General features: G+C 35.2%; 2 protein-coding genes across 2 annotated transcripts; one reads left to right on the top strand and one right to left on the bottom strand.

Annotated features, from left to right (window-relative positions):
• The first annotated feature begins 2042 nt into the window (after window positions 1-2042).
• On the top strand, window positions 2043-2847 carry LOC133847989 (uncharacterized). The gene is made up of 2 exons (XM_062283349.1): window positions 2043-2174; window positions 2235-2847. The coding sequence occupies exons 1-2, from the start codon at window positions 2117-2119 to the stop codon at window positions 2801-2803; spliced, it is 627 nt and encodes a 208-aa protein (XP_062139333.1). The 5' UTR covers window positions 2043-2116; the 3' UTR covers window positions 2804-2847.
• Window positions 2848-24185: 21338 nt separating this feature from the next.
• On the bottom strand, window positions 24186-25687 carry LOC133848722 (ubiquitin-conjugating enzyme E2 D4). The gene has a single exon (XM_062284378.1). It carries the CDS (start codon window positions 25556-25558, stop codon window positions 24761-24763), a length of 798 nt encoding a protein of 265 aa, XP_062140362.1. The 5' UTR covers window positions 25559-25687; the 3' UTR covers window positions 24186-24760.
• Between the last annotated feature and the right edge of the window lie 477 nt (window positions 25688-26164).

Genomic DNA, 26164 nt, shown 5'->3' with positions numbered 1-26164 from the left:
TCAAAATATACCGAAAATTGCCCAGTATACCATATATAGCGTAGCTCTATTTAGTTGACATTAAAATATTGCATACAATTAAGTATTTTTTAAATACTACAAATTATGAAATGTAAGTTGAAAGCCAACGTAAATAATTAAAGTAAAGTCGTTGCGATCGGCGTGGATAAATAAAGTCAGGCAGATGGATTGAAATGACTTTATTGTTTGCTTGGCATACCCTTTAACGCTGTGCTTAGTGCCGGGTATAATGAAAGAGCGAATAAGGGCATCGCCTAAATTCAGAAATTCATTGACTTCCTTTCCTTTCGCTGATTATCCAAGCGAGTTGTGGAGCCACTCAATGACTCCAACTCTCTCTCTCTTTCTCTTCGACTCTGAATGTGAATGTTCGTTGTTTCTTCTTACTCGCATTCAGCCCTTCTTCCTTCCTCCTTCCGTCCATTGCATGTATTATTCAGTGAAGCGCCGCTTCGGTTATTGTATATCGCGAGCAGCGTTTGCCGCAAATAGTTTCATTTTGTAGTCATTGTATTTTGTGCCCGACTCAGCACAAAGATCCCCAACCAAAATTGGCATAAATATTTGAGCACCTTTCTAGTTGGTTGGCTGGATGGTTGCCTGACTGGTTGAAGCTCCTTTCTCTCCTTCCTCTCTCTCTCCGTCTCTCTCCGTCTCCTCTTGAGTTGCTCGCCAGCAGCTGCTCCTTCATTCCTCGAGAGAGATATTTTATTTGATTTCTCGCTGTATTTTCTTTAGTTTGCTTTTTGTGAAATGAATGAATGGCAATCAATACACTTGAATCCACTTGCATTGATTCATTTTTATTTATTTAATTAATAACTCTCTTTCAATCGCTCGTCCACGTTTCTTGCCACACACACACACTTACACCCAACAATTTGCAACTTTAACCAAAAGTTAAGCTTTGAGGCGAGCGTCGTTGTTCCCTTTTGAATCATTCAACTTGGCCGCTATAAATATTGAATTAAGAATGCTTCAAATGTTAAATAAGTAACGTAGCAACAACTTTTCACATTTTTACTTTTCATTTGCAAATATTCAAACGCGTTTCATCGCTTCAATTTCATATTTAAATGTATTCCGCTATATTTTGAATTATACAGTCTACTCATTTCTATTATATCAATATGCCAAATATAGCCTTCGGTATATATTAGTATTTTTTACTACAGCCTTCTTATTTTGATTATATCAATATGCCAAATATAGTCTTCGGTATATGTTAGTATTTTTTACTAAATCCTACTCATTTCTATTATATCAATATACCAAATATAGCCTTCGGTATATCATAGAATTTTTTAACACAGCCTTCTCATTCTTAGTATATCAATATACCATATATTATATATCCCTCGGTATATCTTAGTAATTTTTACTACAACGTACACATTTATAGTATATCGATATACCAAATATACCTTAGTATTTTTAAAGTATGCTTCAATTATAATGATGTCTGTATATAATCAGCCTGATCAGTTATAATACATCGATATATCAAATAAAACCTTTGGTATATTATACTTTTTATATTTTTACTTTATATTTTCATATATTAAATATGTGTTTCATTCCTTGAATTACATATTTAAATGCTTTGCGCTTTATTTGTAATCACACTTTATTTATAGAGCCAACTTATTTATAGAATATCGATATACCAAATTTAGCCTTCGGTATAATTTATAATTTCAATAATTATTGTGTATATAATCAGCCTAATCAGTTATAATGCATCCATATACCAAATATAGTCTTTTGGTATATTTTAGTATTTTTTCGGTATGTACATTTAGTACACTTAACTGTTTTGCTTTGTTTTGGGAATGAGTCAACCACATTCGACTAACTTATTACTTGTCTGTCTCACTTAAAGCGAGAGAGAGACAGAGAGAGCGGGAAGAGAAGTATGACCAGACATAGCTAAGGATACAAAGCCTGAGTTCTCAAACAACCAAATGAATGTCAAACGTAGTAGGCCATGGAAATGTGAGTAAAGTGCTATACTCGACAACAATTTACAGTCAGTTAGTTGGCATTTCACCGTCGACGCGTTTATTTCAATTTTCTAATTCACAAATTGTTCAAAATGAGTGACGAAAATATTTCCGAAGAAAATAAATCAGCTGCTGCTGGCGTCACTTCGGGTGAGTTGAGATTCAAATAGAGAGCTGAGTGATAAATAAATAAATAAAATTCAATTGCAGATGCAAATCTTGAATTACCCTGCGTGGGCATTGTGACCAGCGATGGCGTTGTGATTGCTAGCTGCAATAAATTTAATGGCATCGAATCCATATCCAATTCGAAAGTTGTGCCCGTCACCGATCAAATTGTTTTGGCGTACACGGGTCACTTCGATAGCTTTCTATGTGGCGCCGGACTGAAGCTGCAGCCGGACATGGAACTGGATGAGATTGTCTTCAATGTGGCTGCGAAGATTAAAGAAGTTCCACCCCAATCAGAGTTCAAAGCTCTCTTCGTTGGCTTTGCAGATGATGAGGGCAAAATGTATCTGGTGGATGACAAGGGACAAACTGTTGCTCACACAACTTTGGCCGTTGGCAGCAATACGGATCTATCGAATGTGATTCTGCAGACATTGCATACGCCATCGTTGATCCTTTGGCATGGCATCTGTTTGGCCATCGAGGCCCTCAAGTTGGCCTGCGATCCTTGCAAACTCGATGCTTGCGATTTCGATATGTGCGTCATTGATAAACATGGCTATCGCCATTTGCAGGAAAACGAGATCGAATTGAATCTCAATCGTTGAATGCATTGCAAAGAAAATCAATTAAATTAAATAAATCGACAAATTATTTGACCATTTGGTTTTCCCAGTTCCCAGTTATAATATATTCTTTGCACTCTTCTCTTTGTTACTACATCCATTATTCCCTTTCTTTTATTTCTTATATCATTTTTTATATATTCAGTTCTATATATTATATTATTTGCTTTTTAGTTTTCCCTTGTTTTCTTTTGCTCGCTTTCATTCTATATATTCTTTCGACTTTACTTCCTATTATTCTTTCTTCCTTTTCTTTCTTTCCTTTAATCTCTCTTCTCATTACTCTCTCTCTCTCTCTCTCTCTCTCTCTCTCTCTCTCTTTCACTCTATGTCTCTCTCTTTTCTCTTTCTCCTTTTTGTTTATCTCCTATCGATAGCTATCGCGTTTCTTTCATCTCTTTTTTCCTTAAATTTTAATCGGCGCTCAAAAGTATGCAACACATTTTCACAATTCAATTCTTTTGGCTATTATCCTTTCTTCCTTTCCTCTCTCTTCTCATTACTCATTCTTACTCTCTCTCTCGCCCTCTCTCTTTCACTATATGTCTCTCTCTTTCGCTCTCTCTTTTCTCCCTCTCCTTTTTGTTTCATCTCCTATCGATAGCCATTGCTTTTCCCTCATATCTTTTCTTCCTCTAATTTTATTTGGCGCTCAAAAGTATGCAACACATTTTCACAATTCAATCACTTGCAATTTGCCTCAAGCGCGTTGCTCATTTGCTTTTTTTTACGCTGTGTGTGTGTGTGAGTGTGTTTGTGGCGATTGTAAACAATTGTCAGTGCTGGACAATGGAGGAGAGTGCGAAAGTCAGTGTGGTAGAAATGCCAAAAGCCAAATGGATTTAGGCAAATCAACACTACAAATAATATGACGTTGTTACTGTTGTTGCTGTTGGCCTCTTGCATTGAATGCGATTGTGCGAGTAATTAACAGCTGCATACGGAGGGGGACGGAGGGGGGATGAGAGATGACAGAGCGAGTTAACAGTTTATTTGGAGTACTTAAACAACAGTTGAGCCGATGCGCATTCATATTGCGGCATGTTAAGCCCAAATGTAAGCAAAAATCATTATGGCTTTGTTGCCAATTATAAGCGCAAAGCTTTCACTTACCTTCCCCCTCCCCATCCCCCTCCCCCGTTGTGTGTGCGTGTGTCTGCAAATGTATCTGCGTCTGCATATGTAAATGCAATCAAATTTGCAACGGTCATTTGGCCAGCCAACCGTCCAGCCAATCTAACGGATATCATGTGGCATGTGTGGCATGTGCCATGGACGGGGCATTTATGTATTCATAAAGCTGCCGCTTCTGCCACTGCCACTGCCACATGCCACATGCTACTGTTGCTACTGCTGCTGCTTGCAACTGAATGATGTTTACCTCATAAATAAATAATTGTTAAGCGCAAATATATACACACATCTCTCGCTCTCTCTCTCTCTCTCTCTCTCATTCTCGCATTTGTGGTAGGCGTGGCAGCAGCCGCCGCCCTCTCTTTCACAGCAGACAAATTACCAGCACTCAAAAAGTAGCCAAAAATTTCTTCAGCTCACTTTATCAGCATTCCACACCTTCCATCCTCACTTTGCAGACACAAGCCACAAAACACAACGCACAACGTATTAAACAGATGCACATCTCGCCTTAAAGCAGTCTCTGATATACTCTCCACTCTCCACTTGCAGTTATATTTTGTATTGCAACTATTTAAACTGATTCGTTGAACTGTGTTCCTTGAAAAAGCAGAGCATTTTTATACCCGCTACCCATAAAGTAGAAGGGTATTATTGTATAACTTTGTGCCGGCAGGAAATGTATGTAACAGGTAGAATGAGACATCTCCGACCCTATAAAGTATATACATATATATTCTTGATCAGCGTCAACAGCCGAGACTATCTAGCCATGTCCGTCTGTCCGTCCGTCCGTATGAAACACTGGATCTCAGAGACTATAGGAGATAGAGCTATAATTTTTTTTCGACAGCATTTGTTATGTTTGCACGCAGATCAAGTTTGTTTCAAATTTTTGCCACGCCCACTTCCGCCCCCGCAAATCAAAAAAAATCGAATAACAAGCGTAATTTTAAAGATAGACTTGCGAATTTCGGTATATACAATAATTACTATAGTAGTTATGATTCCTGCAAATTTGATTGCGATAAGATAAAAATTGTCAAAGTTTTTAAAGAAATACTTTTGTATGGGCAAAAACGCCTACTTACTAGGGGTCTTAGTTGCTGGTATATTTTGAATGTGGTACTTTATCGATATACCAAATATACTATTTGCTATATTTTTAGTATTTTTGCAGTATATTCGGTATATTTAGAGAAAATACCGCACAACATATTGATTTTATTCAAAATGGGAAGCGGGTATCTCACAGTCGAGTACACTCGACTGTAGCTTTCTTACTTGTTTTAATTCCTTTAATTGCAATTGAAAATCAAATGCAATTTAAGCCATAATTTATTAGAAGTTTTTGCTTTACTGAATGAATTGTAAACAAATAAAAACAAAAATAATCTACTAAATAAATCTACAAAGCAAATAAAAACATATATCAAGAAAAGCTCACAAAAATCGATTTATTAAATTGAAATTATAAAAATCATGCAGTGTAGAATAATGTGTAAATTATTTGTTTATTTGAGCTGTCTTTTATTTGGCCCTAAACCACGTTTAAGCTTTTAAATGAAGATGACTTAAAAAGTGAGTGATGTTGTATTAAAAGTAATGTAATAAAAAATATTTAAACAATAATTTCTGAGCACTCTTAGCTTACTTAGTAAATTCTATACGATGACTTCAAAAATATATGAAGTTGTATATAATAATAAGACAAGTATTCAGCTACCTTTTACCGATTTATATATAGAAACAAGAAGAGAAACATTAACTAATGCGATAAATAAGAATTAGATATTCACAGTATTTATAGAGCTATTCAAATTGAATACATCAAATTATGTTTACTTAAGAAAACTCGTTGGCATATCTATCGAATGTGTAATTTGCTTAAATAATATACTCTTTGATTTCTTTTCAGAAATAGAGAAAATTGAAATGACAGCAACAGATGGAAGGTACATTTTGAATTATTTTCTATGCTTGCAAACACTTGACCCCAAATAAGTATGCAATGATTTGTTGCGCAAGTTACACTTGACCCCAATAAGTATGCAATGATTTTTGTTGAGGTTTTAAGTGTAACACTAGTAACAGAAATGTATAAAAATGAAATGGCAACAGATAACAAACAGCAGATCGGATTTACGATAACATTATAGAAATAATTGCAAGTTGAAAATACGCAATTAATTATGGCACATACATATTTTCATATGTGTGCGTGTGTATGTGTGTGTGTGTGTGTGTTACATGTTCGCTGCTCGCTGCTTCACAATAATGCGCTCTGGCCAAGGCTTACGAGAAATAAAAGGGGACTTAATATTTTTATGTTTATTTCACATGCAGCGCTTTTTGTTCTTTTTGTGCAAATGAAAATCTACTTATGCGACGATTGCACGACGATTGACTTTGTGTGTGTGTGTGTGTGTGTGTGTGTCTCTGTGTGTCTCTGTGTGTGTGAGGGAGTGAATGTGTGTGAGTGGTTAACATTTGTATACGCAGCTTATAAGCGGATTATACGGCCAGCCTATCAAAAGGTAGGCTGAGCTTTTTCCTTTTTGTTCCCTTTTGTTGCGAGGCAGCAGCTTGGGATGCAACAGAGCGTTGCAACTGCATGTTGCATGTGGCATGTTGCATGTGCTAATTGCCGACAACGATGGCAAATTGATGGCGACAACTTTAAGCAGCAATCAAGTTGAAAGACACAGACAACACAACGCAACACAATGGGGAAATAAAAACCCAAAATAAGTTGCACTCTAATCGCCACACAGTTTTGCGGCAGACACATGCGGCAGATGTCAGCTTGCACCATGTGCGAGTAGTCTATCATTTTACTTTTTACTTTTCTATCACCTTTTTAGGTGTTTTTCCTTTTTTTTTTGTTGCCCACTCTTTACCACATAACGAAAGAGAGCAGCCACAGCAGGACCTTCAAAGTACAACACTGAATGCAGAGTCTTAGAGAAGGTGAACGAAGAGTTTTTGCCGCCCGCACTTGAATTAAACATCTTACGGTGCTTATTTCCACTGCTCCACTGCTGAATGCGACCAGACATCCCATATGCAGCAACTACACTGAGCAGAAATACGTTCAACAAACATTATTGCAACTAAAAATCTGCTTAACTTTCAAACTTGATTTCAATTAATTTCTTAATTTTAAATTTTACTCACAATATTTATTACTTTACTGCACGGTAAATATTTATTTATTTCTAGAGTTTTATGGAAATAAAAATAGACACAACTTTAATTTAAGTGCACATTGCACTTAAGTGCAACATTTTTAAAGTAATCATAAGTGCACACTATAAAGATAATTACATAATTACTTAATTATTGATGAGGTTATTAGGGAAATCCAAAAAAATTAAATAAACAAAATACGTAGTACATATTTATTTATATCATTGCTTTTACTATTTATATGATATATTTCAAATGAGGTAGCAGACAAAATTATCTGGAATATATCAACGACAATACTGTAATCAATATACCAAATAATACTAAGATATAGATTTGGTATATTTTCTATTTTTCTGTATATTAATTTGGTATATTTTAATAGCAATTCTTTAACATACCAAAAAATACTAAGATATATAATTGGTATTTTTTGGTATTTTTGTATGCCAATTTGGTATATTTGAATGAGTATACCAAATAATATTAAGATATATATTTGGTATATTTTTGTATTTTTCGGTATATTAATTTGGTATATTTTAATAACAAGGCATCAATATACCAACACTCTATATACTAAATAATACTAAGGTACGCATTTGGTATATTTTTGTTTTTGTGTATATTAATTTGGTATATTTAAACAACAATTCTTTAACATGTCAAATAATACTAATACATATAATTGGTATATTTTGGTATTTTTGTATGTCAATTTGGTATATTTGAATGAATATACCAAAAAATAATATTAAGATATTTATTTGGTATATTTTTGTATTTTTCGGTATATTAATCTGGTATATTTTAATAACAAGGCATCAATATACCAACACTCAATATACTAAATAATACTAAGGTACGCATTTGGTATATTTTTGTTTTTGTGTATATTAATTTGGTATATTTAAACAACAATTCTTTAACATGTCAAATAATACTAATACATATAATTGGTATATTTTGGCATTTTTGTATGTCAATTTGGTATATTTGAATGAATATACCAAAAAATAATATTAAGATATTTATTTGGTGTTTTTTTTGTATTTTTCGGTATATTAATCTGGTATATTTTAATAACAAGGCATCAATATACCAACAATCAATATACCAACAATCAATATACCAAATAATACTAAGGTACATATTTGATATATTTTTGTATTTTGTGTATATTAATTTTATGTAATTGAATGACAATACTGATATAAGTATACCAAATAATACTAAGATATACATTTGGTATATGTTTTATATTAATTTGGTATATTTTAACGATAATACCGCACTGTCGAGTAAGCTCGATTCCCGAATTTATTCCAATAAGATTCACTAAACAACAATTTGCGTGTGTTTTAAATTTTCCGATCAATATTGAATTCACGAATTCTTTCCTCACCAATTTCTCTCAGTGTAGACACACACATACATATGTAGGTGCATGCACTCTCTGTCTCTCGCATAGTTGCAGTTGTCTACACACTTGTGCTAAACCAATTTGTCTGGCTGCTTGCGGTGTGTGTGCGCACTTCTCTCCTCCTTGGCGCGTGTGTGTGTGTGTGTGTGTGTGTGTGTGTGTGTGTGTGTCTATGCATATGTGTGTATTTTGTATTTTGTTGGCAAATATTGTTGTCTGCCTGGTGCTATCGAAGAGTTTCCTCTCTCTTTGCCCCTCTGCCAACACACATAGAACACATTTATCGATAGTTTCGCCTCTAACTGCAATTTCCTCGCATTTTATTGCTGATTTCCACACATACACACACACAGATTTCTTATTGCTCTCGCAAACTGCTCAAGCTGCCCTCTGGGACTGAGACGAAAGCGGAGGCGGAGACGAAGGCGTGTGGCCACATTACAATCTGAGCAGCATCTGCGTCTTTACAGTTGCTTTGCTCATTTGTGAGTGCAACAAACGGATATGCACGAATTTTGCAAGACGCTTGTTAGCACAAATTTAGATTAAGTATACGACGAGTAAGGCATTAAATTAATAGTTTGTTTCATCAAACAGTTGCAGCTTCAAACTTTTCGTATATGAACAACATACAATTTAATTATACTCGTATTTTTCAATTTTAAACGCACTGCTATTTCAAAGTTCACAACTTTATTTAGAGGTTTTATTTTAACACACACACATTTGACACAATAATCATTTAATTTTCTATTAATTCAACATTCAAATTCCATTATTACTTAACTTTATCCCATATAAGTAATGTGAACACAAGTTTTCTTTATGTAACTCGTGAATAGAGACCGCTCGAAACTTTTTATTAGCATCGTATTACATATATTTAATTTTACTATTATGCATTCAGCCTTTTTAGTAGCTTTTTAATCATTTTAATCATGGAAATGTTATATTTAGAAATTTAATAGTTAAATTATTCAAACACGTGATTTAACACAATAATTATTTTACACAACATTTTAATGACAACTATTGTTACTGTTGTAAACTGAACTAAATAAGTATGTTAGCATAAGAGGCGTATGCTTAATATTTGCGTCCTTAACATACATAAATTGCAATATTGAAAACAATATTTATTTTTACAATTCCGATGATAACCATTTTTTTTTTTTAAATTTTTATTTGATTCCTACAATAACTATATGAGAGGCGTACTAGGCGTATGCTTAATATTTGCAGCTGAGCTCTAAGACTTGTTTTTTTTTTTTGTTTTATTATCATTGTTAATGGTTGTTTCTACAATAACGATATAGGAGACGTATACTTAATATTTGTGGCTTTAATATTTTACAATATTCAACGTAGTTTCGAATTATTAGCATGTTTTTACTTCGAGGGTTACTAGGCGTATGCTTACTATTTGCAGCTCTGCTTTAAGACGTATTGTAGCTTTGTCTTAAGAAAACATAATAAAACATAATTTGCATATAATTTATCACAATGTTTATTGAATATCTTACAATATTATTTATAGAAGATGTTTGTACGATATTTATGTATATAGGAAAATTACCAGGCGTATGCTTGATAATTTACATATTTATTTAATATTTTCCAATATACTTCTTTTTTTTGTTCCTTTTATTAGCATTATTAGAGATTGTTTTGCATATATGGATAAAACGAGCATTACCAGGCGTATGCTTAATATTTGCAGCTCCACTTTAAGACGTTTAGCAGCTTTATCTGAAATAAATGCATAATTTAACATTTTATTTAAACATTAATATAAGAGAACTTATTATAGAATATCATTTATTGTATTTATATTATTATTATATTATTGTATTTATAATTGTATTTATATTATTTCTTTATTTTAAGTTGTTAGATATAAATAAAATTAACGTTAACATTAATACCAAAGCTAAGGCTGCAAAGGCCTCCAGCTTTTATTATTTTTATTTATACTTTACATATTTAAATATTCGAATAAAACCTCAATAACTAAGCAAATTTTGCTAGAGTATCTCAAGGTTTTGATTTCCATCGACTCGATTGTAGTTGTGTTTGTTGCCTGGGTTCAAATTGTAGTCATCGTCATCGTCGTTTTCGTTGTCGTCGTCGTCGTCGCTCGAGTCGAAGTCGAAGTCAGAGTCAGAGTCGGAGTCAGAGAAGTCGACGGCACTTTCTTCGTCTGATGCTGAGGCTGAGGCTCATAAGAAATTCATAAGTATTTCCGCTTCTGTGATTTTTGATTCGGTAATTAAAATGCAACTGAGATTGCGCTGCACACACACTCACAAGCACACAAGCACACACACACACACACATACGTATGGTATAAGAGGAAGTATTTTTCATTTGCTATGCTTTTATTTGTTATCGTTGTTGTTTGTGTTTTCGGTTTTTGTTGATTTACTCTGTACACACACACACACACACACACACACACACATACTTGGGGCAACTGTTATGGCAGGTGTTCGATTGCTATGGTTACTCCCAGGGGGGAAGGGAAAGGTGAAGTGAACTCTGCAGTCTGGTCTCTTCTGATTGCTTTAGCGCATTGTGAGCTGAGCTTTGATTACTCGAATGGTTTCTAAGCACCTGGCGACGCCGATTCACAAATGCAACAGTCGCAAAACGCATTATCTGCTTCAACTGGCAAGTGGACACGAAGTGGCAGAAGATGTTGTAGAAGAGAAGGGAACAAGTGAAGAGGAAGGAAGGAAGAAAAAAAAGCGAAGCAAATACCACGACAAGAGCAACAAGAGTAAAAGCGAAACACATTCTGCAATTTCATTTACAAAAGTTTATCTACAAGTGCGCGACTTGTGTGGCCGGCTATCAACGTGATGGGGGGAGGAAAGGGTATCAGATGGGGGGGAGAGGGGCATCAGGTAGACATCAGCAGAGCCAAGTGGAGTAAAGTGGAGTGAAGAGCTCTGCACAGGCCCAACGCACACACACAAATCCACAATCCAGCGAAAAACTAATGGCATCAAAGAAGAAAATCAAATATTGCTCGAGTGCCACTGGCAGCACAATCTCCAGCAGCACTAAACAACGGGTATGCACGACTATGAGATATCCATTTAGTAAAAAACTTAAACTAGAAACTTTGTTGCATTACTTGGAAATTTAACTGCAAACGAATTAGTCAGAAAACATTGAAAGGAAATCACTTGAAAAGTGTTTACTACATTTTTTCTGTATTTTATTTATAGGAGGAATTCATATTAGAATAATATTAAATTGTATTTTATAACTGATAGTTATAAATAAAGCACTTGTTGAGTCATTAATTCAAGTCGATATATAATATTTTATTTATTTTTATATTCTTTTTTTTTTCATATTTTTCAGTTTAATCAATTGTTTTATTGTCTGCATTTTAGTATCGTCAAATTGTCGAATAGTATATAATACTAATACAATTTCTTCATATTATTTTTAACACAAAATCCTTATATTCTTAATCTTCCGAAATTAAATTCCGTTACAAAATTTGTAACCTTCCCATTTGAGCTTAAAATACATAAACCAATTTCAACTTCTTTAATTGGACTATACAAATATTATATCTAACATTGTTTTGTTTTTTTGTGGTTGAGAATTTGAGCACTTTATTTATAAAAATATTTTTTAATTTAATACCTAAATACCTTTTATAGTATTAAATAAATAGAAACAATGTAAAGAACATAAATTTCAGTGAACATCATTATAATTTGATATTGGAAAATATACAACAAAAATTGATTGATTTAAAAATTGAAGTAATTTAATACACATAATAATAAATATGCTAGATTTCTTATGAAAGAAATATTCCAGGACATAACATAACTTCAAGTGTAAAAGCTAAAAAAAAAAAATTAGTTGTTAAACAAGAATATCAATACTGAAGAGGAGACAACGAGAAATACTCGCAAAATGTTGAAGCTCGAATTGTTTAAATAAAAAAGGGATCTAAGAATTCTTACAAACAGAATTAGACAGAAAGACAGATCAACTGCTAAAGCTGTGCTCAAAAGAGGAATTTTAAATGGATTACTTTAAACAATACAAAATTTGAAAAATTCATTAAAAATTGAACCAAAAATTAAATTCCGATTAAATGAATCTATTGTAAAAAACTTGAAAATCATTAAAAAAATCGATTAAAAGTTGAATATTAATAAAATGGAAAATCCGGCAACATTTTGCTAAATAAATAATTTAAAAAATCGACAAACCAAGCAACAAAAATTACTAAAAATCGTATAAAAACGATAAAACTTCAGATAAAATGAATCTATTTTATGTACTTATTATTTTAATACTGAAAATAGTTTAAAAGCAATAAAAATTTTTCAAAGAAAAAATTGTAAAAATCAACAAAAATTTATATATTATTTAGAAATGAAAATCGGTAAAAAACATTGCCAAAATAAAATATTTTCTTGTTGATTAGAAAGCTTCTTTTTAAGCTGTCACTGAGCCGTTATACCCTGTTACCCTATGTGAGTTGACGGGTATAACAGACTCGACAACAACAACAACAGCAAGAAGAAGAAGAAGAAGCAGCGGCGGAGAGTATAAGAAAACATGCAGATGGTCCGTCAAAAGTTTTGGCTGTAAGTCGCGAATGATAAACCGCAAAAGCAGAACGCAGAGCAGAACAGAACAAAACGGAACGGAACGGAACGGAGCTAAGGAGGAGCCTCAAGGAGCTGTGCTGCCTGTTCCCTTCAAAGACGCAGCTCAATGGCCAATGAAGAAAAAAAGAAGAAGCGAATGAGAGGAAGAGGGGAAGAGGAAGAGGCAGAGGAGGAGCAAAGACGGAGTCAGGCGAACGAGTTTATATGATTTTGATGAATTTCCGTGGCAACGACGCCAAAATGAAAATGAAAATGTTCCCAAGCGAAGAGGGAGAGGGAGGAGAAGGGAGAGGGGAGAGGGGAGAGGGCTACCGAGGGGCACGCCTCGATAAGTAGCAGTTAGGATTTTGCTGCTCCAACATCCGCGGTCGTGAGAGAACGTCTCTCTCTCTCTCTCTTTCTACCTGCTTTCGAGTTTAATATTAGAAATTGCAGCAAAGATGATAAAAAAAAATAGTAGAAGTAGAAAAAATCCGCATCATTGCGGACAAACGTTGAGCCGGATGGGGAGGGGGAAGGGGCATGGGCAGGGGCAGGGAGACGACTTGCAGTGGCACTGCAAAGTAATTTCCTGCAATTTAAACTTAAGAAAAATAAGGAAGCGTCTTTGATTTCCGTGTGAAATGATGTGCGCTGCGCCTTCGCGGACCAAAAGGATGCTTCCTCTTCTTCTACTTCTTCTTCTTGTTCTTCTTCTTCCCCTCCAGCTGCAACTGCTTCACCTGAGTGAAGCAAAATCTAATGAAGATTTAAGTTGATTTGATTTATTATTTGCTCTCCCTCTCTCTCTCTGTCTCACGTCTATCTTCTGTGTTGCTTCTTATTGGATTATTATTGTGACCACTCTGATTGCCAATTGCATTCGCATTCGCTGCTTATATTTTATATTTTCACTCGCAACTCACAAGTGGATCGCAACCGGTTGAGAGCAAATGCAATATTGCGACACTCAGCGAAACGAAATGAAACTCAACTCAACTCAACTCCAACGTTGCATTTGCGCATAAATGCAATTTCCTGCCTCCGCCTCCGTCTCCGTCCTGCGTCTTCTCGCCCTTGCTATTCAAAATAAAACGCATTACAAATTGCCTTGTTATAGTCTTTACCCAAAGGGTAAAAGGTTCTTATAACTTTGTGACTGCAGCAAACGTATGCAAAAAGCAAAAGGAGTCATAAAGTATAATATATATATTCTTGAACAACAGATAGAACCAAATCCGTCGGTCTGTCCGTCCGTCTGTTTGAACACCTACATTTCAAAGTCTATAAGACTATGTTTGTACGCAGATCAAGTTTTTCGAATAAAATCATATAGAAAGTGTAATTTTGAAGATCAAATAATTTTATCTTATAATTAAAACAAGTAAGAAAGCTACAGTCGAGTGTGCTCGACTTGAATTGAAACTAACAAGATCAGTGACAAGTGCTATCGAAAATAAATTATATCTCTATCTCTTATAGTCTCTGAGATCTAGCGGGTATAACTACAGTATTTAAGATTCCTCATTTGATTGACGTTGGCTGAAGTTAATAAAAAAAAAAAAATGTTTATGGAAAAAAGCCTAGTTTCTAAGGGTCTGAGATGCTTTGGCTGAAAATCTGTTATATTTTGCAATGCTCTATCGTATATTTTGAGTTTAGCACTGTATCAATATACCTAAAAAATCATTTGGTATATTTTTAGTATTTTTGTGGTATATTAATTTGGTATATCTTGCACTATATGGTATATGTTGAGGGTAGCACTGTAGCAATATACCTAAAAAATAGTCGTTAGTATATTTTTAGTATTTTTGGGTATATTTATTTGGTATATTTTGAATGCAGTAGTTGATCAGTATACCTAAAATATCCTGTGGTATATTTTTAGTACTTTTGTGGTATATTCATTTGGTATATCTTGCACCTTATGGTATATTTTGAGTGTTGCACTATATCAATATACCTTAAAAAAAAATATCTGTTAGTATATTTTTAGTATTTTTGTGATATATTAATTTGGTATATCTTGCACTCTATGGTATATTTTGATTCAGTATTTTATCAATATACCTAAAATATCCTTTGGTATATTTTTAGTATTTTTGTGGTATACTAATTTGGTATAAATTAATACCAAACTGTTTTGCTTTTATTCAAAATGGGTAAATGGTGTCTCATATTCGTGCACACTCAACTGTAACTTTCTTACTTGCTATGTTTTACTTTGATCTGCTTTTTCGGAATACTAATTTGGTATATTTCACAAAAAAAAACAATGCAATGTTTTGCGTTTATTTCAAATGACAAAGTGTTTGAAATATATTTATTTTCGTATTATTTGTAATACGACCTTAGAACATTTGAACTCGATACTAAAAGATTATCAGATTAAGGTGCTTAAGGAAGACAGTTTGAGGTTTGTTTGGGTATTTTTATGCTCAGTGAAGAGAAAAGTTTTCAGCAATTAATCGCTGCATCGTTTGCATTGCGCTTCGCATTCGCACACAAGAAGAGTTAACCAGAGTTAAGAGAAGCTTAACCAACGTGTCTCCCGAAACTCATGTGTTCCAGTTTGTTAAATGCTTGTTATCTCTCACGGGCTAAGCGAAGTTTTGGCTGCCATTTATAGGCTATTTTTTTTTGGTTTTGTTTTTCGTTTTTTTACGTGGCAAGACAGCCAAGTTAGAAGGGAAAAAGAGGGGAAGAGGCAGCGACATTCATTCCAATCAGGCAGCCAGAATACCGATATGGCATTTTCGTAGGCTCAGAGTCGAGAGGCGAGTGCCAAAAATGTTCATGTATCGCATCTACTGTTGCTGTTGCTGTTGCTGTTGCTTCCTTCGCTGTTTTCTACTTCTTTTTTTTTTTTTTTTGGTATTTGTTGTTTTGTCACATTTCGGAAATGTTTGCGCCCAGAGCTGGAGCTGGAGCTGTAGCTGGAGCAGCCCCAAAAATGAAATGCCTGAGGGCAGTAAATTTAAGCGACTGCTGGCGCAATTGCAAAGAGGAGGGGGAAGGAGAAGCGTGCAGAGTATTTACCGCCATGTGCATAGTTTGCAAGTCTGTGCAACCGTCGCGACACCTGCAGGAATGGTCAGAGAGAGAGAGAGGGAGAGGGGGGAGGGAGCGAGGGGAACGACATGGCCACTAACAACATCAAAAAGTGCCAAGTGCCAAGTGTTTGCCTTGGTCAGCTACAGCAACGAGTCGAGACACTTTTTTTTTTTGTTTTAGTTTTTTTTTTGCCACCATTTTTGGCGCTGTGACATTTTTTTGCCTCTCCCTCTCTCTCTCTCCCTCCCTCTCTCTCTCTCCCTCCCTCTATACCTCCCTCCCTCCCTCTCTCACTCTCCCTCCTTTCTTTTTACAAGGAGAACAGGATGCCGGTTACGGTGTATAGATGCCAGAGAGCCGTGGCCTAATGTCCTGCCTGGAGTTTGGTTTTTTTTTTTCGCTTTTTTTTTTTTTTTTTGGGTACACTTGTTGGGCTACTCTTTTATGCACATCGATTTTCGCTCAGTGCTTTTTATTTGCCGTAGTTTGCGACAGCCCGAGAACTCGCAAGTCCAGAGTCTGGAGTCCAGCGTTTGTTGTCACTGTTTGTTGTTTGTGCACGGCGTTTTGTTTATGTGCCGTAACTGGGCAGGAAGTTTTTTAAAGCGACATTTAACCAAGCAACAGCCAAAGAGTGCTTAGAGTTCAGTAGCTGTTGCTCCTGCTGCTGTTGTTGTTGTTGCTGTTGCTGATCATTGCCTGCAATCTTGTCTTTAATGTCCACAACAAATGCTGTATTAGCTTCGCTTTGGCATTAGCATTAAAGCTGCATTATGAACTTACATTGCGTTCAATTTGCATTGATTGCGCTACAATTGACGTACTATCGATATGTGTTTCCAAATTTTACTATCGATATTTTTTCTTTTTTGTGCAATTTGCAATTGTTTCACTAACATCAATTTACTATCGCTATGTATTTTCAAGTTTTACTATCGATATTTTTATTTTTTATGCAATTTGCGAATGTTGCATTAAAATTGACTTACTATCGATATGTGTTTCTCCGTTTTATTATCGATATTTATATTTTTTTTGTGGAATTTGCAATTTTGCTATCGGTAAGTGCTTCTAAGTTTAACTATATGCATTAAAATTGACTTACTATCGACATGTTTATCTCTGTTTTAGTATCGAAATTTTTTTTCTTTTTTTTTGTTGATATTGGTAAATTACATGCATTGGCTTTTGAATTCGAAGGAAGTGATATTTAAACTAATGAAAAAATAAATTGTTAATACAGTTCCAGTATTTGTTTTACAAACTCAATTTGTGTAATTTATATATGAATTTACAAAATCTTCGATAACATATAAACTTGAACATCATAAATTATTTACTGGAATTCTTTATTTGCTATCTTTTTGTTTTTCAGCTAAAAATAGCACATTTAACTAAGATCGGTGTGGCGCAAAGCAAAATCTTAAGGATAAATGTTTAGAGATTCCAAAAGTTGGAGATATCTTGCAGCTTATTTATCATATTTAACTGCTTAGTCAACTCAAAAGGCGTCCAAAAAGACTGCACCAGCAGGATCTGTCTGCTAAGCTTATACCCTAATCTGTCTGTGTTCTGCATATGTATAGATTACTATTAATGTATTGTAAATCTTGTCCTGATCTCCCACTATGTTTGTTATAATAGTCAATATTTGAAATTGTTAATATATAATTAGGTTATGCTGAATTACAATTACAATTGAAGGTTAAAATGAATTACAAATATTGAAACTATCGATAGTTTTACTTATAATATCGATGTTCTCCGACTAATCTGAAGTGCTTAAAAATATTTTCTGAATAAAAAAGTGTTTGATGCCAATAATATATGGAATTTTTTAAAGGTAAACCCATATTATAAATTGAACTTTATTCAGTTTAATTGAGTGCTTTTGTAATACAAATATTAGTGCAACTATCGATAGTTAAACTCCTCGTGCCTTTGCGATTACGATTGCTTTACGCAACTGGAAAGTTTTGACGGCAGTCTTAATCGGTTTGAGGGGCTTCTCCGTTGCCAATTAATAAAACTATTTCAGTTGTGTAACAAAGTTTGTCAAGTTCTGCCACATCGTAATGGAGCACCGATCCGACAGTTGGCATAGTTTGATTGTCGACATTAAGTTTCGGCTTCTTCTTCTTCGTACATCGGGCGACAAAGTCAAATGCACTTTGGCCGTAAGTGTGTGTGTGCTGCATTTTGCAATATTGCAGATTGTGAGACGCACTTAAATTCAATTAAGCTACAAAGGCAGTTACACACAGAAAGAGAGAGAGAGAGAGAGAGAGCGAGAGAAAACCGAAGCAGCCATCCAAGGACCACACGCGTCCAAGATGAGGATGAGGATGAGGATGACGACACCGAGGATGTGTAGTCCTTACACTTTATGTCGTTGCCCTTCTTCCAGCGCTCATTCATTCATGCACCAATTCGCTCAACCATTCAAACTTGCACTCATTCAATCATAGAGCTGCTCACTCGCTTCACCTCGCCTCGCTCTTTGTTGTTGCTTTTACTTTTGCTGCTGCCGCTGTCGTCACTTGTGTGAAATGAGTGTATGTGTGTGTGAAATGAGTGTGTATGCGTGTGTGTGTGTGTGTGTGTTTACCAAGCAGCCAGCGTATCGAATGCATTTGTGAATAGCATTCACGAATCAACAACAGCTTTGCATCTGCATACCTAAAAATCATAAACTAACAATTTCATTTTTCGAAACAAAGCGTTTTTAAAATTTTTTTGAAAACTTGTTTAGTTTGAAGTCGAAAACTTTAACATACTTAACATTAGCATTGCATATATATAAAAAGTATATATGTACATATATATAAAAAAAAATAATAATAATTATCTGTTTACCTAGAAAACATAACGTTAAAATTCAATTTTTCGAAGCAAAGCGTTTTTCAAATCTTGTTGAAAACTTGTTTAGTTTGAAGTCGAAAATTTTAGAATATTTTACATTAGCATTAAGTTTATACATACATATATTTATATATATACATATGTGTGCTACCTATAGGGTAGAAGGGTATTATTATTATTATTATATTACGGGCTGAGTGTGTGGTATATTTTGCACTTTATGGAATATTTTGAATGTAGTACTTTATTACTATTATAACAAAAAGAGCCTTTGGTATATGTTTCGTATTTTTGTGGTATATGAATTTGATATAATTTGCACTCTATTGCATATTCAGAATGCAGAACTGTATCAAAATATCTAAAATAGTATTTGGTATATTTTTAGTATTTTTGTGGTATATTATTTTGGTATAATTTGCACTATATGACATATTTTGAATATAGTACTGAATCAATATATGTAAAATAGTATTTGGTAATTTGTTTAGTATTTTTGTGGTATATTAATTTGGTATAATTTGCACTATGTGGCATATTTTGAATTTAGTACTGAATCAATATATCTAAAATAGTATTTGGTATATTTTTAGTATTTTTGTGGTATTTTAATTTGGTATATTTTGCACTATGTGGCATATTTTGAATGTGGTGCTGTATCAATATACCTAAATTAGCCTTGGGTATATTTTTAGTACTTTTGTGGTATATTAATTTGGTTTATTTTAAAATGAATACTGCAATTTGTTGCTTTAATTCAAAAAGGTTAGCGGGTATTTCACAGTCGAGCATACTCGACTGCAGCATTCTTCCTTGTTCTACAAATAATTTATTAAAATTGTATATTGTAGCAAATGAAAGCGTCTTCGAAATTCGTTTTGTCTTCCCAGAAACCGGAGTCCACTCGGTTTTTTAGTGTTGACAGCGCGCTGCATGTTGAATGGTTGCCAGGATGAGAAAGGTGGAGGGGGGACGGGGGAAGGAGAATGCAGCAGGGGAAGGCGAGACGAAGTTGAAGATGGTAAGTTGGTTATCTGCAGCGAGAGATGGAGCGAATGTCAAACGGGGGGAGTGAAGAAGGAGAGAGAGGGGAAAAATGGCATACATTTAGTTGTGATGTGTGTGTGGGGGGTGGGGAAGAGGGTAAAGGGCAAGGCGTAAGGCGTAAGGGGGCGTGACAGTCTAATTTCAATTTACACGCTTTGCTTCAATCGAGAGCTCTATTTAAAAATGTTTTGCTAGGTGTGTGTGTGCTGTCCTTTGAAAGGACATAACTTATCGGGCAACCTTTTTAAGTACGAAGCGCTAAAAGGGATCTATTGTGGCAAGACACGAGCTGTTGTATCTTTTGCATCGTAACTGAAGCTGAAGCTGAAGCTGGAGCTGACGATGCTGTCGTCGCCTGGCTATGTACAACTAATTCCATTAAAGCAAGCTCTAAGTTGATTTTCAATTGACTCCTCATTTGTGGACCAGCACAGTAAAGGAAAGGAATGGAGAGGGGGAGGGAAGGGGAGGGGAGGGGAGGATGACGATGAGAGCAGCGTCTGCGCTGTCAGCAATCAACATGTTCAATTGAGCATATCCCGGCCGAGCTTGGTCCTCGCCAGGACACTGCTGCGACGCAATGTGATTACCCCGATGCTATTTTGTACACACACGGACCAAGGACCAAGGACCAACCAGCAGCAGCTCCAGCTCCAACGTCAGCGCAAGGACATCATCGTCCTTGTCCAGCAGCAACGGCAGTCGAGTTGCTTTTGCCTTTTACATTTCATTGGATTTTATGCGTTTTACTTTATGCTGATGTTTTTATTATTAAATTTCCTTGAATTTTCATTTACATTTTTTGTGTTTCGCTTCGCTACGTTGTGCTTAAGCCACGCCCCCTCCACCTCCCTCTACTACTTCTTCCCTTCTATTGCTGTGTGCTGATGACTCCTCTTCATTTTCACACTTTTCATTCAATTTATCGCATTTCGCAAATTGAGTGTCGCTTTCCTTAGATGTTCTCTCACTGCTCCGTTTTGTTTTTTTTTGTTGTTTTCTTTCTTTCTTTTTTTTGTGTGTCCTCATCTACTACTCTGTCTCCATTTCTAGTGGCACTTCCTTCTCTTCCTGCTCCTCCTCTTTTGCTGGGCTCACATAATTAACCATTTGCAGATCTCCAATTACGATTTCGTTTTCTCACTTTTTCGCCCTTCACAATCGTGATTTACCTTTATATTTATATATTCAACTATTCAGTCTAATCTTCAAATATTTTTAGATATTTTGAAGACTGAACTTTAGTTACAAGATGAGTATTTGATCTATTCATCATAGTTTAACATTAGAAAGTAGCAAATTTGTACAAGTCGCTTTTCAATTTTATTGTAGCATACTTTTTGGGGCACAAATAATAATGCTTTACATTTTTTTCTCTCTTCTTTTATTTACAATCTGTATTGTATTCTTAATATTAAATTAACAAAAATAGATATAGCATTTATTACAATTTTAATTTTAATTTTACTAAACTTCTACTAGAATCCAACAAAACTTAATAACAAAATTAAAGAAAATTGTATTAAAAGAGAATTATTCAAATATCAAACCAATCTATAAGTATTGTTCCTTTAACTAACTCGATTAATTTGTCTATTTCAGCAATAGTGCTTAAAATGGTAATTCAAAAATATCTAATTTTCAATTTAGGTTGTTAAAAAATCAAATTGCTTGTGTACAAATTGTATAAAAATATTGTAACTAACTTTTCACAATTTAAAACTTTCACTTAAAAAAAGTGACAAAGGGTCTATAAGTTTTTTCTTGTTATTTTGGTTCTACACTTGATTAAATATTAAATTAAAGATCACAATTGCTGTGAAAATATATCAGTGAGAAGCTTTAAACAATGTCTTTTAAAAGTAGCTTTCGAAGCAGCCTCCTCAACGACTGTTCTATACTGTTCTATGTAAATATTTGTAACCTAAATTTTAAAGGTATATTTATGGAATTGCGCTTCACTTTCGCCGCAAATCGTGTTGAACCTCACTTTTGCTATAAACAAAAGTGGCCATATCTCTCTGTCCTAATTACATGCGGCCTCTTCTACCTTCTGCCTGCCTGCCAACCTTGCCAGAGTTGCCATCATCGCTGCAGTTCAATGTAAATGACCCAAAGGGCGGTTGGTGGGGAAAAGTTGAAGGCGGGTTTGTTGTGTGTACTTTTGGTATATCGCCAGCTTGGCTCTCAACACCTTCAGCCAAACAACCCATTCGCGTTCCAATTCATTTCCATACCCGGCACCCAAAAGAGCGCAAGGTGTTTAAGCTAAATAAAAGTAAAGAATAAACATAGTATACAATTTATACTGAATAATCTTTGAAGGGGTTTCAAACTAAATGAAAGTGAAGAGTAACAAATAGTGTAGTCAATATAGTATATACAATATACTGAATAATCTTTATAGGCAAAATAATACCAAAATGTTGACTTGCAACAAAATATTATGAAACTAGGTAAACATAATTGTGAAAGCCACTAAAATATTTGGTTAACAATATGAAGTTATATGTACATATGTCTAAAATATGTATTCTAAAATAAATTTTAATGATTTGTTTGCTGTACATTTTTTTGCGCATTTGCAGTATATTTTTTTATATTTAATCTATCAAATCATTTTTTAATCCATTTGTCAATCTCGAATGCAGATAACTCAGTATATAGTATATTCGTATATTATCAGTATATATTTGATGCAATTATGTTACATTTTTTGTGCCATTTAGCGTTCTAGTCGGTTTCAAGTTGTTGGATACATTAATGTTTTGTATTTGCCACCCAAAAGCGAACTATATTTTTCTACAAATTGTGAATTTTAGGTATATTTTCGGTATATATTTTTGTATATTTCAGATGCTATTTGAAAGTGAATATTTTTCTACAAATTGTTAGTCTTAGTATATTTTCGGTATATTTTTGGTAAATTTCAGATGCTATTTAAGAGCGAACTATATTTTTCTACATATTGTGGATTCTTAGTATACTTTCGGTATATATTTTTGTATATTTCAGATGCTATTTGAAAGTGAATATTTTTCTACAAATTGTGGATTCTTAGTATATTTTCGGTATATTTTTGGTAAATTTCAGATGCTATTTAAGAGCGAACTATATTTTTCTACATATTGTGGATTCTTAGTATACTTTCGGTATATATTTTTGTATATTTCAGATGCTATTTGAAAGTGAATATTTTTCTACAAATTGTGGATTCTTAGTATATTTTTGGTATATAATTTTGGTATATTTTAGATGTCATTTAAAACTGCATAGTATTTTTCTACAAAATGTCGGTTCTTAGTATATTTTCGGTATATATTTTTGTATATTTCAGAAGCCACTTAAAAGGGAACAATATTTTTCTACAAATTGTCCATTCTTAGTATATTTTCGGTATATTTTTGGTATATTTCAGATTTAAAAGCGAACTATATTTTTCTACAAATTATGGATTGTTATACATTTCAGTATATTTTGGGTAGCATGTGTAAGTTTGGTATATTTTACTTGTTGTACTTGTATTTTATTGGCTACCGGATACCATCAAGTCGAATACACAAAAGCTTCCCTAGTTGTTTAAGCTGCCCCCGCTGCTGCCGCCATTTTGGCAGCGCCTTATGCACGACTCACATTTTGGCAGCCTCATGAATATTCATGGACATGAACGCGCGCAAAGGCCTCGCTTGCAATGGCCGCCTCCCTCCCTCTCTCTCTCCCTCTCTCTCTCTCTCTGCCTCTTGGTCGCCTCTTTTGGCCACCTCTCCTGGCTCTAGGGTCTTGGCAACCAGCTATCTGGCGGCGTCAGCAAGCACAGTCTTTTACTTTCCGCCCCGCTATCACATTATAGAAGCCATATTTTTTTTTCATTCTTTTATTTTTTTCTTCTTGTTTGGTTTGCGTTTTTTGCGCGTTTACAAATTGTTGACGCTCTGGCAAGGAGACGAAGAAAACCACAAGCCGCAGTCTAGTCAAAAAAGCGACTTCTTCTCAACTCTTTCGCTGTTATCTTTTCTCTCTCTCACTCCCTTTCTCTCTCTCTCTCTTTGGCTCTTTCTTTTACTCTCTTTTTCTCATTAACTCCCTTTTATGCTCTTTCTCTCTTTCTTTCTCTCTCTCTCTTTCTTTCTCTATCTCTCTCTCTCTCTCTCTTTCGCTCTTTCTTTTAATCTATTTTTATCTTTTACTCTCTTTCTCTTTCTCGCTTTCTCTTTCTTTTTCGCTCACATTCGCTTTCTCTCCTCTATCTCTTTCTATCTTTCTCTGTCTGTGTCTCTAGCGCTATCTCTATCTCTCTCTATCTTTGTCTGTATATCTCTAGTTCACTCCATCTCTTGTCTTTATATCTCTTTGTCTCTCTCTCTCTCTTTCCCTTTCTCTCTCACTATCTTTCTCTTTCTCTCCTCTATCACTTTCTAACTATCTTTGTCTCTATCTCTCTCTCATTCTCTCCTCTCTTACTTTCACTCTCTCGATCTCTCCCTCTCTCTATATATATCTATCTCCCTTTCATCATACTTCTTTCTTTTTCTCGCTCTTTTTTTATTTAAATATCTTTCTTTCTCTCTTCTCTTTCTCCCTTTTTCTCTCTGCCTACGCTTATTGGACATTCTCTGTCACCTGCTCCTCGGCTGTCGCCTCCCTCTGTCCCTCTTCCGCTTGCTCCTCGGCTGTCGTCTCAGTCTGTTCCTCTCCCGCTTGCTCCACGCCTTCCGTCTCTGCCTGTTCCTCTTCCTCTTGCTGCTCCTGCTCCTGCGCTTGAGGCTGCTTCTCAGCTGCTGCTGCCTTGGGCATCGCATAACGCTTCGTCCAGTGGCGGGCGATCTTGTCGTGCTCCTTGCGATTGAAATTATACTGATTGGCAATGCCCATGACAAGCGGATCCTTGGGATTGCATTCACCGATCAGCACCCAAATCGATAGCAGCACCTTGGCGATATTCATCACCGGCGACCAACGTTCGTCCAGCACATCCAAACAGATCACGCCGCGACTGTTCACATTGCAATGATAGATCCGGGTGACGAACCGGATCTGTGGCGGACGAAATGGATACGAGGCCGGAAAGCGAATGTCCAGCTTAAAGACCCCGCCCTCATACACGGTGCCCACTGGGCCCAGGATCGTGGCACGCCAATGGCAGAGATCCTCCTTGTACATTTCGGCACTGCAATTCGGCGGCGGATTCTGTGTGATCTCGATCAACTCGCGCTTGATCCGCATCTGCGGACCGTTCGGTGGCGCCATCTTTGGCTCATCTGTTGCACCACTCGGACGTGGACTTATCGATGTTGCTCCATGCTGTTGTTGTTGTTGTTGTTGTTGTTGTTGTTGATTGCTGGTGCTCGGCTCATCTCCAGTTACAGCTTCGGTGTGCTCCTCCTGCTGCGTTGACATGCTGAACAACGCTTTAATTTAGAAAAATGTTCAATCGCAAATTTACATCAAATGGGGGCAAACAAAAAATGAACACTCAAATATTTCACACACTTTTTTTCTCCACTCAATTCGTCTTCAAAGCATTTCTGATGTGAGACGCCAATGTTTCTAGAATAACTGAACGAACTTTGATACTATGATCTCAAGACTTTAAAGCAGGGGTGCTCAACGCCTATACACTGAGTGCACTTTTGTTTTTGTAGATGCTCTGTACTTATGGGTAGTACGCCCATACGCACCGTGCATATGGGCTTCGATTTGCATGCGAAACAAAAACAATTTTGCTTGTTTCTTCATTACATCTCTTTCCGTCGTCACGCTTCGCTGACCGCGATGTAATTTGTTTTTGTTTTTTCCTCAAACACATGCACTGGAACTTATTCTTCTGTCTGGGTTGGGTTTTGATTTATTTCGTGGTCGACCATCGTAAGTGTTATGTTAAATATTTTGGCGGGTTTGAAAAATAAGTGATGAATTGGAGAGCACTTTTTTTTACCAATAACTTTAAATGTGAATATAATGCGAAATATGCTTCGTAGTTCTGGATGTAAACACAAAATACAA

The sequence above is a fragment of the Drosophila sulfurigaster genome, chromosome X (genome assembly GCF_023558435.1).
Source record: "Drosophila sulfurigaster albostrigata strain 15112-1811.04 chromosome X, ASM2355843v2, whole genome shotgun sequence".
Taxonomy (NCBI): Eukaryota; Metazoa; Arthropoda; class Insecta; order Diptera; family Drosophilidae; genus Drosophila; species Drosophila sulfurigaster.
This window is presented reverse-complemented; position numbering and strand designations above follow the sequence as displayed.